The sequence below is a fragment of the Chelmon rostratus genome, chromosome 19 (assembly GCF_017976325.1).
Source record: "Chelmon rostratus isolate fCheRos1 chromosome 19, fCheRos1.pri, whole genome shotgun sequence".
In the NCBI taxonomy this organism is placed as follows: domain Eukaryota; kingdom Metazoa; phylum Chordata; class Actinopteri; order Chaetodontiformes; family Chaetodontidae; genus Chelmon; species Chelmon rostratus.
In genome coordinates, this window is record NC_055676.1 from 8578228 (window position 1) to 8592596 (window position 14369).

At 41.8% G+C, this 14369-nt stretch overlaps 2 protein-coding genes across 3 annotated transcripts; both read left to right on the forward strand.

Moving 5' to 3' along the window:
• The first annotated feature begins 763 nt into the window (after positions 1-763).
• Positions 764-6224, forward strand: LOC121622845 (annexin A1-like). 2 transcript variants are annotated; one of them, XM_041959860.1, is made up of 12 exons: positions 764-814; positions 905-1012; positions 1149-1254; positions 1545-1639; positions 1959-2072; positions 2520-2610; positions 2896-3032; positions 3496-3589; positions 4221-4316; positions 5287-5345; positions 5551-5673; positions 5792-6224. In XM_041959860.1, the coding sequence occupies exons 2-12, from the start codon at positions 944-946 to the stop codon at positions 5846-5848; spliced, it is 1041 nt and encodes a 346-aa protein (XP_041815794.1). In that variant the 5' UTR covers positions 764-814; positions 905-943; the 3' UTR covers positions 5849-6224. The 2 variants fall into 2 exon arrangements, with proteins under 2 accessions (XP_041815794.1, XP_041815795.1); XM_041959861.1 differs by having other exon boundaries at positions 782-814; positions 908-1012.
• Positions 6225-6725: 501 nt separating this feature from the next.
• On the forward strand, positions 6726-14229 carry slc30a5 (solute carrier family 30 member 5). Its single transcript, XM_041959945.1, has 16 exons — positions 6726-7273; positions 7880-8002; positions 8147-8213; positions 8369-8454; positions 8643-8730; positions 9317-9404; positions 9528-9604; positions 9722-9892; positions 10651-10939; positions 11137-11345; positions 11526-11683; positions 11789-11918; positions 12609-12849; positions 12947-13173; positions 13637-13765; positions 13953-14229. Exons 1-16 carry the CDS (start codon positions 7203-7205, stop codon positions 14121-14123), a joined length of 2325 nt encoding a protein of 774 aa, XP_041815879.1. The 5' UTR covers positions 6726-7202; the 3' UTR covers positions 14124-14229.
• The last annotated feature ends 140 nt before the right edge of the window (positions 14230-14369 follow it).

Consider the following 14369-nt stretch of genomic DNA (forward strand, 5'->3'; position numbering starts at 1 on the left):
AAAATCTTTTAATAACATCTTTGTAGCAGCTGAGTTTATATCCATGCATTTTTATTGTATTTTATCTATATATAGTATACATATGCATATAGTTTTCATCATATTTACTTGGACAGACATGAATATAAATGCATCTTGACTGGTCGGTGAAGGCGTACAAACATGAGGTGATCAGTCCAGTTTCATTCTCAGACTTGGGTCTTCAGCTCCAACTGATGCTGACTCAAGTGACATCACTTGAGGAACCGTATCAGCCTTTGTGCAGCTTCCTCTGGAGCCAGAAAAGGGTTTTATACAACTTTTTTTTACATATGCATTTGTACTCCCCAACACCTGAAAACAGACGTTGATGTGTTAAATTAGAGTTCCCTTTAAGCAGTATCAGCTCAAGAAAAAATGTGGAACATCAGGTTCAGTCGTGTAATTGTGCAAAAAAAAAAAAAAAAAACAGCAACGCAGGTCAGTAATTATGAGTGTTTACCTCTCCAGCACCTTTTAAATTTAAAATACAGTCACCTTCAGCGTTGTCAGTGTTCCCCGCATGTCTGTGTGAATGATAAGTTGTTTGATTAAAGGGTGAAGTGCTTACAAATTTACAAAATAAGTCTGTCCCAAGGACTCACCCAACCAGTCAGAAGTGTCTGAACCTCTGACTGTCACCTAACAGGAATGTGTCTGAGAGGTGGCAGACGATTGGCTGATCCTCTGCAGGTCTGCACAGAGATGGGTGGAGATGCTGCAGGGTGAGTTAAGTACTGTGACTAACACCTGAGCTCTACAATCTAGGGTGTGAAGACCGTCTCCAGTAGCACAGGTGAGGTTTTTTTTGGATGTTTAAACATTAAGAATGAGAAGCATTTCAATCATCTTAAATTCTTTGTTTCTTTTTCCCGTTTCTCTGCAGCAGTTTTATTTCTGATTTTAACTTACCAGCCAAGCAAAGATGGCATTGTTCAAGAAATTCTTCAAAAATGTCATCCATGACAGAGATTCTGAGGATGACACTGTCACTGTGAGTACCAGATCTCCACAGCTGAAGCTGTAGCTTTACATATATATATATATATATATATATATATATATATATATATATATATATATATATATATATATAATTTATACAATATCTGTATTTCTGGCTGTTGTAGGTGAAGGGTAAGCCAAAGCCTAAGTATTATGGAACAGTCACGCCGTACCCCAACTTCAGTGCCAGCAGTGATGCTTCAGTTCTTCAGGCCGCTATTGAAAACAGAGGTACGTGTGCTCACTTGTGTTCTCCTAAAAATGAGCTCAGGCCTGTAATGTTTGATTTGTTATTACATGACGTAGCAGGTGGTGTAAGTAGAAGAACTCTGCAACAGTTAAAATGTGGGTAATATTTCCTCTGTGAATGACAGGAAACACCTCATTTAAAGCCATTTTGAACTGGATGCAGCCACTTTAATGTGCTTAAAGAAACAAATCTTCTTTCAAAACCGCATCTTTCCGACCTGGAGGTTGGGCTCTTTGCGCTTTAAAGAAAGTAAAAAACTTGTCCCTCGCAGACGTGGACGAGGACGTGATCATCTCTGTCCTGGTGAAGAGGAACAACGAGCAGAGACAGAAGATCAAAGTGGTCTATGAAGCGTCCACTGGGGAGGTGAGTTATTCAGTTCTCATGAAGATGGCGTCACGCATGGTCAAATGATGAGAAATCAGCAACAAGCCGAACACAAGCCAAGACAGCCAAGTTCAGTCTATGCTTGTCTGAATACTGAAACACGAAGCGTCCAGCAAACTGTGTCAAGTGTTTTGAGCAGTCACACATTTGCAGCAAAAATTCGATCAAATGTTGCGACAAGTCATTCAGTCCATGGTATTTCCTCCCATCGCACACACGCAGCTTGTCTTAAAATGCCTGGATTATAATGAAGAGTGGTCCCTCGTGCCTCTATGTGGCTGCTCCCTGTGTGTTGCAGAACCTGGAAAAAGCTCTGAAGTCAGCTCTCAGGTCAGATTTAGAGGACGTCTCTCTGGCTCTGCTCATGATGCCTGCTAACTTTGACGCCTACCTGCTCAGGAAGGCCACGAAGGTAAACATCTAATCTATATTTCCAAAATGTCACTCTCCATGTTACTGTTTATTTCACCATCATTTGTCCTGGCGGCAGGGAATCCTTCTCCTTTCTAATATCTTTCTTAACCTAGAAGTTTCCAGAGCGTTTTCACAGTCAGTGACTTGCAGGATCTTCTTTTTAACATCAGTAGAGAATGAGACTGAGTAAAAAAGTGATGAGGTCTCACACTCTGTCAGCCCATAATTTACTGCAGAAAAAGAAATTTGAGCTGGCAGTGTACAGGAGTTCACCACTCTTTTTCAGCAGCAGTTACACACACTTAGACCTGGAAGCCGCTTCTTTATTCCAGCCACTGTTTGCTCTGTAGTCTCCTGAGAAGCTGCACTGCAGCAGTGCAGAGGGTTAGTGCCTTGCTTGCTGTTTTAGAGTTCATCACACAGAGCATTTGCTTTATTCCAACAGGGTCTGGGCACACATGAAGATGTCCTGGTGGAGATTTTAGCCACAAGGTCAAACCAAGAGATTCTAGAGCTCACGAGGGTCTTCAAAGAAGGTTTGGCCTGATTCAGTGCACTCACTCCCGCTGATTGAGTTTTCATGTACATGCACAATGCAGCAAAACAAAATACAAAGTATAAAGTAGACTATATATTTATGTACATATTATAAAAGTGAAAGGAAATTTGACTATATAAAAGAAAAATAAAATATGTAGAAAAAATATATAAAAGATATGTAAAAAGTATGAAGTGTGAAAGAACACAGCTATAACTACTGCAGTCATGCTTTGTTCCATTAAGTTATGGCAAAGTGTGCTGAAATGCTCTTTCTCCCTCAGAGTACGGAACAGAGCTGGAGGACGTTATCAAGGATGAAACCAGTGGTGACTTCACCAACGCCCTTCTGGCCATGTTGAAAGCCAACAAATCTGAGAGCACTGAAGTCGACATGGATCTGGCCCGAAGGGACGCGGAGGTAAAATCAGGAAAATCAACTTTTGTAGGATAATATTTTGCCTTATTGTCAACCAATCCCACGAAAAAAAAAAAGAAACCAAAATTATAATTAATTTCCCAAAACACCAGGACACTGTGGTTTTATCAGATGTTACTCAAACAGGAATACATTGCGTATTTGTTGGGGACTATTTTCAGCGGCGGATTAATGCACGTTTGGTACTGGAGTATGTACAGCAGCAGGACAGCGTGTGTGAGATTACATCAAAATAAACTGCACAGTGTGTGTTCATGGTAATGATTGAACGTGTCACCCAGTGCAACAGTGTGACTTACTGATGTAATTTAACAGTCTTTGGACTACACGACACAGAGGGAGAAAATATATCAGGCTTTGGATACACACACAATACTTGTTGTTGACAATCAGAAAAACATTGAATATCACCAGACTTATCTTTTAATGTAAACTGTACCTGTAGACTCTGTTTGAGGCTGGCGAGAATACCAAAGGAGTGAATGCGTCTGCCTTCATCGACATCCTGACCAGCCGGAGCGGGCCGCAGCTCTCTAAGAGTGAGTGCTTGAAATGTGTGAATGCTTCAGCTGAAAGGTTTGGCTCATCAGAGGCTGAAACAGCCAAAACACCCATTTCAAAGGGAACACACACACCTGGATAAACAGGTGGAACCGCACTCCTCCAGGTAAGTACTGGAACACACCCAGTGGCGACAGAACAATGCGGAACAAAGTCAGCATGATTTCTCACACAATTTTCAGTTATTGTCTTTGTCATCCATGGAGTGTCTGGCTCATTTTAAGGAGGATGAAATAGGTGTACTCTGGAGTGCACTCTTTTAACGTTTCTTTCTTTGAGGCTTTATTTAAGCACACATACTCTTTCAACATGGCGATGCTCAATTTTAGAACATTTCTTCGTGCATCAGACTTTACATGACAAGTTGAATAAAGCAAAAAGAAATTCTATGAATGAAATGTGTGAAAACAAGCTTCATGCCTGATGTCCATTTACTGTTTAGAGCTGTTGTGTACAGTGGCAACCTTCTAACTTTTGTAGCTCAGCAAATGGTTATTTGGTCACTATGCAATGATCTCATACCTTACATTAGCGAGATGTCTGCTTTCTGTCTGACGGGGAGCCCATTTAGCCTTAAATACCTGCTGTTTGTCTGTTTACCTGCTATAGCATTCCAGCAATACGCGTGCATCAGTGACGTGACACTACCTAAAGCCCTGGGCACAGAGATGAAGGGAGACATCGAAGACTGTCTTTTAGACATTGGTAAGAAAGATCTTATTATTTGTCATGCGTGCAGAACAAACTTTAAAGGTCCTGAAAAACGTTTTGCCAACCGGCCTCTTACTATGAAGGAATGGGTCCAACGTGAACACAACAGTTTCTGTCCAAGTTAGAGGAGTTTTGGCTATTTTACATGAGGCATTTCTGCATTTGTGTTTGTGTCCGTGTTTTTCTCACTCGTCTGAAATGACAGGGTTCAGGGTAATAAATGGTGATGTCACGTATCTCTATGCACCAATCAGGATTCAGCAATAAATGATGTACATGACAGTTTTGGGTCGTTTGCTCATATTGCCAGGATACTGTCAATGAAATCTGATCAAATCACACCCACACAGTCCTGATGAAGCAGATTAGCTGAGCTTTTTCTGTTAATCTCTTAATAAATAGAACTATTTTTTTTCCAAACTTGCAAGCAAAATATAGGAATACATAAGGTTTGGAAGTAAACCTTTAAAGCATTTATTTTGTCATGTATGAGCACTGACTGTGATAGTGTTGCTCAACTATGTGTTTACATGGATAAGCTTTTCTTCAAACCCAATGATGCAATCTGCACGTTCTGTTCTCTGGCATCGCACACCATGACACGGGAGAAGGTCTAACACCAGGGCCGACTTTAGCCTGAAAATAAAACTTCACAGGATGAACAAACACAGACGCACAGCAGCATCTAGAGCAGGCATGTCCAAACTATTCCATAAAGGGCCGTGTGGCTGCAGGTTTTCGTTCCAACCAAGGAGGAGCGCACCAGGCCAACCAATCAACATCAAGGGATCCCTTTGTTATCAGCTAAACACTGAGATCAGCTGATTAATTGATTCCAGCCTGGTGAGCTCCTCCTTGGTTGGAACGAAAACCTGCAGCCACACGGCCCTTTATGGAATAGTTTGGACATGCCTGATCTAGAGGGTGCATATTTTCAGCTCTAGTGTTTTTGTGTGACATTTAGTGAAATGTGCCTGGAACAAACCAGCTTTCTTCGCTGAGAAGCTCCATCTGGCTATGAAGGTGTGTATGAATCTCTTTCTCACCATATGTCACAGTGCATGTGTGTGTGTATTATTGTAAATCTGTCTTTCAAATACCTGCTGAACTAGTCCAAACCAATTGAAAAGTCTGCCATAATTCACACTACATTCACGTGCAACGGCCATTTGCATGCACTCACTGTCCCTACCTGTTCAGTGATGGAGCCTCTGCTCTGTTCTCACAGGGCCACGGCACATGTGAGGAGACACTGATCAGGGTGCTGGTGAGCCGCTCTGAGGTCGACCTCAAGAGGATCTTGGAGGAATACAGGGCCATGTATGACGATACCTTACAGGAGCACATACTGGTAAAATGGCATTTCCATGATGTGTTCAGCATTTTTATTTTCACTCAATCTTCACTGATTCAGTACCGAAACAAATGACAGTATTTCAGCTCACCACTTCTTTGTCTCTGCTTCACAGAAAGACACTGAGGGACATTATCGGGATGTCCTGCTTGGACTGTGTGGACCTCACTGAAATTCACTTGCAACTGAAAAATCAAAGCAAGTTTGTCCACTGGATGCCACAGAAATCTGACATATTTCACAATTAATATGACTAACGAGACCATCTGTCTTATTGATATTATCCCACCAACAATAACATAAGCATATATGTTATCTTTCTGACGAAAGCACATTGCTAAAGGTAATAAAAGCTTGTTCTTGCTGTCAGGAACTATTAATTAACTTTTTGGAGTAAACTGTAGTCATATATTTAATAACATATACAGGAAACTAATCTAAAATATGTGGAAGACACAGATGATAAAGAGGACGATAAGAAGGACGATGTTTTTTCACTATAAAATCCTATAAGAGTATGTCAGAAATAAAAACATCTACAGCCTCTATCCGTGGTTTGCTATTTCTCTTTTTGCCATTGTGTGGTTTTTCTTTTTTACCATTGTCAATTATTTATTCTAACAAATTTGAAAAATATGTGAAGGAGAAGTGGAGCGAAGTGGGGCAGGAGACAAGAGGAACTACAAAGTTTGGATAGAGAATTTCAAACCAGCTGGAAATGGATTTAATTTGAAACCAATGCAGCAACATATCCAATGATTCTTTGGTAATGAACTGCTGTCAAAGTCTGAACTGTCTTAATAACTCGGAATATCAAGTCCAAATGTTGACGTTGTAAATAAAATTATGAGTTATTGAGTCACATGATAAGGTCAAACACACGTACTTAAGAACATAACTTATGCGTTGCTACTTGTGTAAAGTAACTACAGGTAAAGTAACGTACAGTTACAAAAACGAGTTTGGGCGAGTAACGTCATCGTCAGCGCATAACCACATACTGCGCAGGCGCGACGCCGACGAATACACGCACGTGACGTGGAATATTTGCCGTGTCCGGAAGTACTGTGGCTTTTTACTCAGCTTGGATGTTTTATCCCTACAATACGGACCCGGCTGTTATTGTGGTCAACTCAATCCGAAATTGTTAATTATCTTGCTCTAACTAAGCGACTACATGTGTTTGTAAGACGTACACCCGACACAGAGGATGTGTCGCCGCTAGAAACTTTAGATAAATCGAATTGGCATGCCGGATGGATAGCTAGCTCGCCAGCTAGCTACCTAACTAACAGGCTAAGAGGGCTGCCAGCTGACTGTAGGTTTATGTCTGTGCACATGTTATTTAAACACATTTAGCTTATTAAGTTTAAACAGAAGAATGAATATGAGCCCTTCTGAGCCTGGTCATATACTTCTCCGGTGAATGGGCTGAGGTTTAATTTCATCATTCAGGCAACAGTGATGTTGTGATCTTTGGGACATAAATACTGCAACTTAAACTGGTCGGGTTTGAGTGCTTGAAAATGGAAGAGAAATACAGCAGCAACGTACTTTCAGGGGGCAAACTGGGAATGGTCGAAGTGCCCAATTCTAGGTAAGTGTCTTTTTTTAATCTTACGTTAAACTCATCCAACTGATGCGAGTTATTACTGGTATTTTCTAGCCATTAATCCAAATCACTGCTGCTGTAACGTTAGTGTGAATGTTACAGTTTGGTGATCTGGTCCAGCAACACCAACTAAACATAAGTTATGGCTTCATCTCATGATTGATCTCTCTATACATTAAACTGATTAGCTGTTAAGTCTATGAATGTCGTACAGTGAAAAATGCCCAACACCATTACCCAGAGATGAAGGAGATGTCTATAAGGTGCTTCTTGTGTCAGAAATTCAATAATCTTGAATTTACAATAATATACAACAGAGGAAAGAAGCAAATCTTAACATTTGAAATGCTGGAACAAGTGAATGTTTGGTATTTTTGCTTGATGAGTGACTTCAATGATCAGTTGATTATCACCTTTGTTAATGATTTAGTTCCCCTTGTCCAGTCGATTAATTGATGGATTGTTTCAGCGCAGATTTAGTGTGATAGTACAAACATTGTGCTGAAGCTCAGTGTGAAAAACCTTTACTAGGATGGTTGTTTTTTTCTGTTTCATGCATCTCCAGCACTAATATATTTTCTTCCTCTTCAGGTTAACCAGGTACTTAGTCTTACTGGTTGTCACAAAGGTCCTCAAGGCTCTTGGGATCTTTGAATCTTATGATATCCTAAAAGTTGTTCACATTGTCCAGTTCATCTTCATACTAAAATTAGGGTAAGTGCTCATAAGCTTGGCCCATTTTCAGGTTTCATTCAGTCCATTTTATGTAACTTGCGCTTGGTGTTATGTATTACTATTTGTGTTTTGGGATGTATTGGTCATGACAACATGCTGACAGTGTCCCTTCTCCTTTCTCAGGAGTGCTGTTATTCTGCTTTTCTTTCAAAAGCCTTTCTCCTCTGGAAAAGTAATCTCAAAAAGACAGGTTTGTCAGAATTTCTCCTCTTCAACATGTGCATGATCCAAGCTTTTCTGTGCGAATCATAAATTCAGATGCCATTTCTTCTCCATTCGTCACAACAGTAGGGATATATGCTGTAAATGTTTGTTAAACCCTTTTAAAATCTGTTTTCTTCGTAGTGGATAAAATTACTGAAGCATGCTGTTTTCAGCTGCGTCATATCCCTCCTGGGCTTCTTCGGTCTAACTCTCTGTGGACCTCTAAGGTAAAATGTCACCATAAATATGTGTTAAAGTGTTTCATAGCAGTTAATGACAACAAGAGTGTATATACAGTAAGTGTGCATGCAAGCATAAATGTGTGGTTTTAACTGTGCGTGTTTGTGTCTTATGTGCTCATGCAGACTCTGTTGCCTTCAGCGTGTGATTTAAATCTGGCTTGTGTCTTTTACAGGACATTGTTGCTTTTTGAACACAGTGATGTGGTAGTTATTGCTCTTCTTGGTGTCTTGTTCACAAGCTCTGGAGGTGGGCCGTCTAAGGTAAGAGGCCACAAATTCACACAACTGGTCTGAAAAGCTTGTGATTCTGACAAGAAATTACTCAGATATTGAACCCGTTACATTTACATTGTTCGTTAATGTATTATAGTGTCAGTTGTTACACCCACTGGCTGGTTTCATGCAGATGACCACTCGCTCACTTCAGCAGTTTTTAAAGGATAATTCCAGTTTCCTACCACATGTCTTTTTTTTGTTGTTTTGGCCATCATTCCTGTCACTACTAATTATGTTGTACTCATCTTGTGCTCAGATCTCAGCAATAACTTTGGTGAGTACAGATTGATCATAACTAATAGAAATGATGGCCAAAACTCTGAAAATAAGACTAAAGTTACAATTGGCCAGTATTCAGTATTATTCTTTAATTCTTCATCAAGTAGAACAGAATTCCTATTTTCAGAGAGAATTTTGTTGCTGTTTGTTTACCTTGTGGTCAGATGGAGGCAAAGACTCCCAATGTCAAGAATATAATGGAAACAAAGTTTGTAACTGCTGTAGGTGAATATATCGCAGGTCGAAGTATATGAATATGAATTTCTGTTGGTTTGTCTATGATTTTGCACAGACCAGAGGAGCTGCTTTATTCATCATCGCTGTGATCTGCCTCCTCCTCTTTGACAACGATGATCTCATGGCAAAGATGGCGGAGCACCGTATCCTTTGCTCGTCATGAGGGACACCAGTTACAGCTGTTTAACAGTCCTGATCTGTTTGCGTTGTGCATGATCACATTTCTCTGTTTGCACTGTGTTGGCCTTGACTTGTCCTCTAACCAGCTGAGGGACATCATGATAGCGCGCTCACTCATTTTCTCTACACTGCCATTGCATTTTTAGGGGTTGCAGATCACAAAGTAAGCAAAGCCTGTGCCCCATATTTAATTTAAGGTTTAGTGCTGCAGGAAGCATGAAGAATTGGTTTTGCTTTCTAAATGAATTTCCTCCCTCTGTCTTCCCATTCTTCGCGGCAGGGTGGTGTTGTGCTGCTGGTGGTCTCCCTGTGCCTGAAGGTGGGCTTCCACACAGCCTCCAGGAAACTGTCAGTGGAAATTGGTGGTGCAAAACGCCTCTATGCCCTTGACAACTTGGTTTCTGCTGTGGTGCTGCTGCCCTGGGTCATAGTGCTCTCAGCAACCACAGAAGTAAGTTCCTAGACTATGTGACAAAATGAGAAACCTTATCTTTGTAGCCCATTTTAACTGGGTGGCATGCCGAAGCTCACAAAGGTCTGGAGTAATGTGACTGTGAGAAATAGTGAGCTGTTATCAGGACGTGGCAAGTTACAAAATACAATATATAAACAAAATACAAAATATAAATCACAAGAATTGCTGCCTCAGTATTGTCATCCATATATTTTCCCTGTTAGGATGAGAAGACTGACGGCCTGACTGATCCATGTCACTCATGCCTCGTCCACACGTACATCTGTATTTTTCAAAATGTCCAAACAAACACAGTTTTAGGTCACTGAAAACTGAGCTTTTAAGAAACCCTTTCCAGGATGAAGATATTCAGAAACCCTGTTTGCAGCGTTGATGTGTAGAGAGACATGCACCGTTGTCTCTGTTGTCTCCGTTGTTTACATAAGGAGATTTGTGCAATGGCAGACGTGGGCCATATAGTGCTGGCTCTGGCCTTGCTAACAGGTGTGTTTACATGTTTACAGATAAATATCATGCTAGTATTCCACTTTTATTGAGGAACAGAGGCGGAGTTCACTTTGGAGGTCACTGCTTCATCTTGTCAACAAGACACAGACCCGCTGCCAAGGTTGTTACTATGGTGAAAACACAACCTGCCTGCGCTACAGTAGGACTGGGCCTCACATGCGGACTATGCATCATATAATTTATTTGACCTCCTCGCTGACTGTTTTTTCACTCCGTCTCAACACCAGAGTAAAGTGGAATCATGGTCGTCCCTCATCCTGCCTTTCGGGATGATCATCTTCTCCGTAATGATCCTGGAGTTTTACGTCGAGGCCATCTGCTGCACGAAAATGGAGACGCCGAGGTGCGCCCGCTACGGCACCATCGCCCTCTTCCTCAGCGCCCTGCTGCTGGCCAACTTCTGGACTCACCCGCTGACCGACCAGCTGCGCTCCATGAGCAAACCGCCCCAGCAGGTCAGCACAGAGCATGTGCTCTCTGGTGGAGTGCTCGTCAGCGCTGTCTTCTTCATCATGTGTAAGTAACTGCAGGAGAATATGATATTAACTTCATGACAACAACTAATACTCACATTAAGGGTTGCGAGCATTCACAAGGTTAAGACTCATCAGATATGAAGATGTACTCTCTAAATGTTGGGTCAACATTTCATACATCGACCTTGATTTCACCCCCCTTCCTCCCTTTTGTTATCTCTCTCTCTCTCTTATCAGCCTCCAGTATTCTCTCTTGTCCATCAAAGAAAGGTCAGAAAGGCACCTTGGTGGGTTACTCACCCGAAGGGACCCCTCTGTACAACTTCATGGGTGATGCCTTGCAGCATACGTCACAGTCCCTCCCACGGTTCATCAAAGATTCCCTGAAGCAGATCCTGGAGGAATATGACTCCAGACAGATCTTCTACTTCCTGTGTCTCAACCTGGTATGTACAGAATATCATGGATATAATTGAGGTGGGGGGGGATTTATTTATTTATAGCCAGGAAAATGTATGGATTAAAATTTCTGACATCAGAATACAAGTTTTGAGGCTGAAATTTGACTCCAAATACGCTGTAGTTGTTGTGAGTTAATGTAAGGTTTGCTGCTCTGCATGTTTCAGGCTTTCACCTTCGTGGAGCTCTTTTATGGTGTTTGGACCAACAGTCTGGGACTGATCTCCGATGGCTTCCACATGCTGTTTGACTGTTCGGCTTTAGTTCTCGGATTATTTGCTGCCCTCATGACCCGCTGGAAAGCTACCAGGATCTTCTCCTATGGGTAAAGCCCATCAAGAACACATGAAAAGGCTTTGATGACAGAGAAATAATTGAAAGCACTGAAAATTCAGCTGGAGGTTTGAATAGGGACTCTTGCTTTTTGCAGGTACGGTCGTGTTGAAATACTTTCTGGTTTCATCAATGGCCTGTTCCTGATGGTCATCGCTTTCTTTGTGTTTGTGGAGTCTGTCACCCGTGTGCTGGATCCTCCCAATATAAACACAGACATGCTGACTGTGAGTAAACTGCATCTGCCTCTTGATGTAAAGGCTTGTGATTGAGTGTTGAACCTGTTGATGCACTTCATTTGATATGTCCTCATCATTTATTTTACCTATGTCATTTAATGTTAAGTATCTACTAATACAGAGCCGCACATTGCACAGTTGTTTCATTTTAGTATTATTTTCAATGGGTTAGGGTTAGGGTAATTTTATTCAAGTATCATACACCTAAAGCTGCCCAGCCCACACACAGATGCTTCTTACATTACCTACAGAGGCAAGAGACAACAAAAAGGAAAGCAAGCCAAACACCAAATATATATATCTGAGTAAAACATGACAAAATAAACATACAGCACTCTTATACGTTGATGGTAATCATGACAAACACATTATGATGTCCAGCAGACAACTCAAGCATCAAGATATCTCAAGTTCTACCTCATCCAAATCACCTTTACTGGCTGCCTCAGTGGGAGCAAGCACTTTTATAGAGAATATTATTTAAATATGGGAAACATCTGTTTACAGGTTACAGCTGATAAGCATGCGGTAATATATTGGAAGACAGTGATCAATTAAAGCATGTGATTACTAGCTTTGGAACAAAGTTTTAAGAGTGACACAGGACACATGATATTTCCTTTGATTGAGTCATTGGACATCCGTCAGTCTTCACTCTCCTGTTTTTGTCTCCTGCAGCCAGTGTCTGTCGGAGGTTTACTGGTCAACCTGGTGGGTATCTGCGCTTTCAGTCACGCTCACTCCCACGGCAGCAAAAGCTGCTCGTCCCACGACCACGGTCACTCGCACCACGGCCACTCCCACAGCGAGCACAGCCACGGGGGCCACGGCCACTCTCATGGCGGACACGGCCACGGGCACGGCGGACACGGGCACTCCCACGGCTCCGGGGGTGGAGGCATGAACGCTAACATGAGAGGTGTGTGTTTCTGCTGGACAAAAAAAAGAACTTTGTGGAAAGTGTGGGAAAGGAAGTTGCAGCCAGATAAAATCCTCATGCTTTTTCTTTCCTCCAGGTGTTTTCCTCCATGTCCTCGCTGACACGTTGGGCAGCATCGGCGTGATCATCTCTACCATCCTCATCCGTCAGTTCGGCTGGTTGATTGCCGACCCCATTTGCTCGCTCTTCATCGCCACGCTCATTTTTCTCAGCGTCATCCCCTTGCTGAAGGACGCCTGCGAGGTTCTCCTCCTACGAACTCCCCCAGAAAATGAGAAGGACCTGAACAGCGCGTTGGAAAAAGTGAGGAATCGCACACAACTACAAAGTTACCGCAGTTTTCGTTAATAGATGGTGCTTTTTCTGCCCATCAAACTGATGTATCAGGTCCAGGAATGTATAGATTAACATAAAAAAATTCTTGACTTCTGCACTGACTTGAACATGGACGGGCACCTTGGTGATCATGTCCCATGATTCACATTTTGTAGTTAAAACAACAAAATAAGATGATGATGCAGCTTTAGTGGAGGCATGTGCTCTCTGTGCTTTCTACCGTTTAGAGTTTTTTATTATTAACTTGTTTACATGTTGTAAATCCCATTTTCTTGAAACAATGATAATTTATTGAAATTGAGTCAATCAAATCACTCTCATCAAGACAAGGTAAGTCATTCCGGAAAGGTCTTGAGCATTATCATGAAATCTTTATCACCACAGCAGCAGATATGTTAAAAAATAGTTTTTTCTTTGAATGTCATTTCAGATCGAGAAGATTGAAGGAGTTTTGTCGTACAGAGACCCTCATTTCTGGAGGCATTCAGCCAACATGATCGCAGGCACCATCCACCTCCAGATCATGTCAGATGTGGTGGAGCAGAGGATCATACAGCAGGTAGAATCACGCGGATGTTTCACTGCAGACTCCATGTCTGAAGGCTTTCTCTGTTCCTTCACTCATTTTGTCATTTTTTAAAAATTCTTATCGCGATTAATGGTCCCTCGAACTGCCATAAAACTTTGAATTAGTGTCATTGACAGCTCTGATTGGTCTGTGACTCTGTGGTTCCCCTGATCCGTAGGTGACGGCCATTTTGAAAGACGCCGGGGTGAATAATCTGTCGGTGCAGGTGGAGAAGGAGGCATACTTCCAGCACATGTCTGGACTCAGCACCGGCTTTCAGGAAGTTCTGGCAATGACGCAGCAGATGGAGACCATGAAATACCTGAAAGACGGCACATGTATTATGTAACGACCAGCTGTGGGACCAAGTGAAACATTACAGACTCAGTCTCTTTTTCATTGAAATGTACAGTATAGTATGTATGTATGAGGTTTGAATAAATCGGAATATATTGCTTTTATCTTCTCGCAGATTTTGCTTTTGTATTCGTGTGCAGTACAAGTGCTCTGAACATGTCCTGCTGCTTTCAGCATGACTACAATCTCACTGCACTGAGACATTTAAATGCTTGTCCGTATCATATTGGACTTGTGC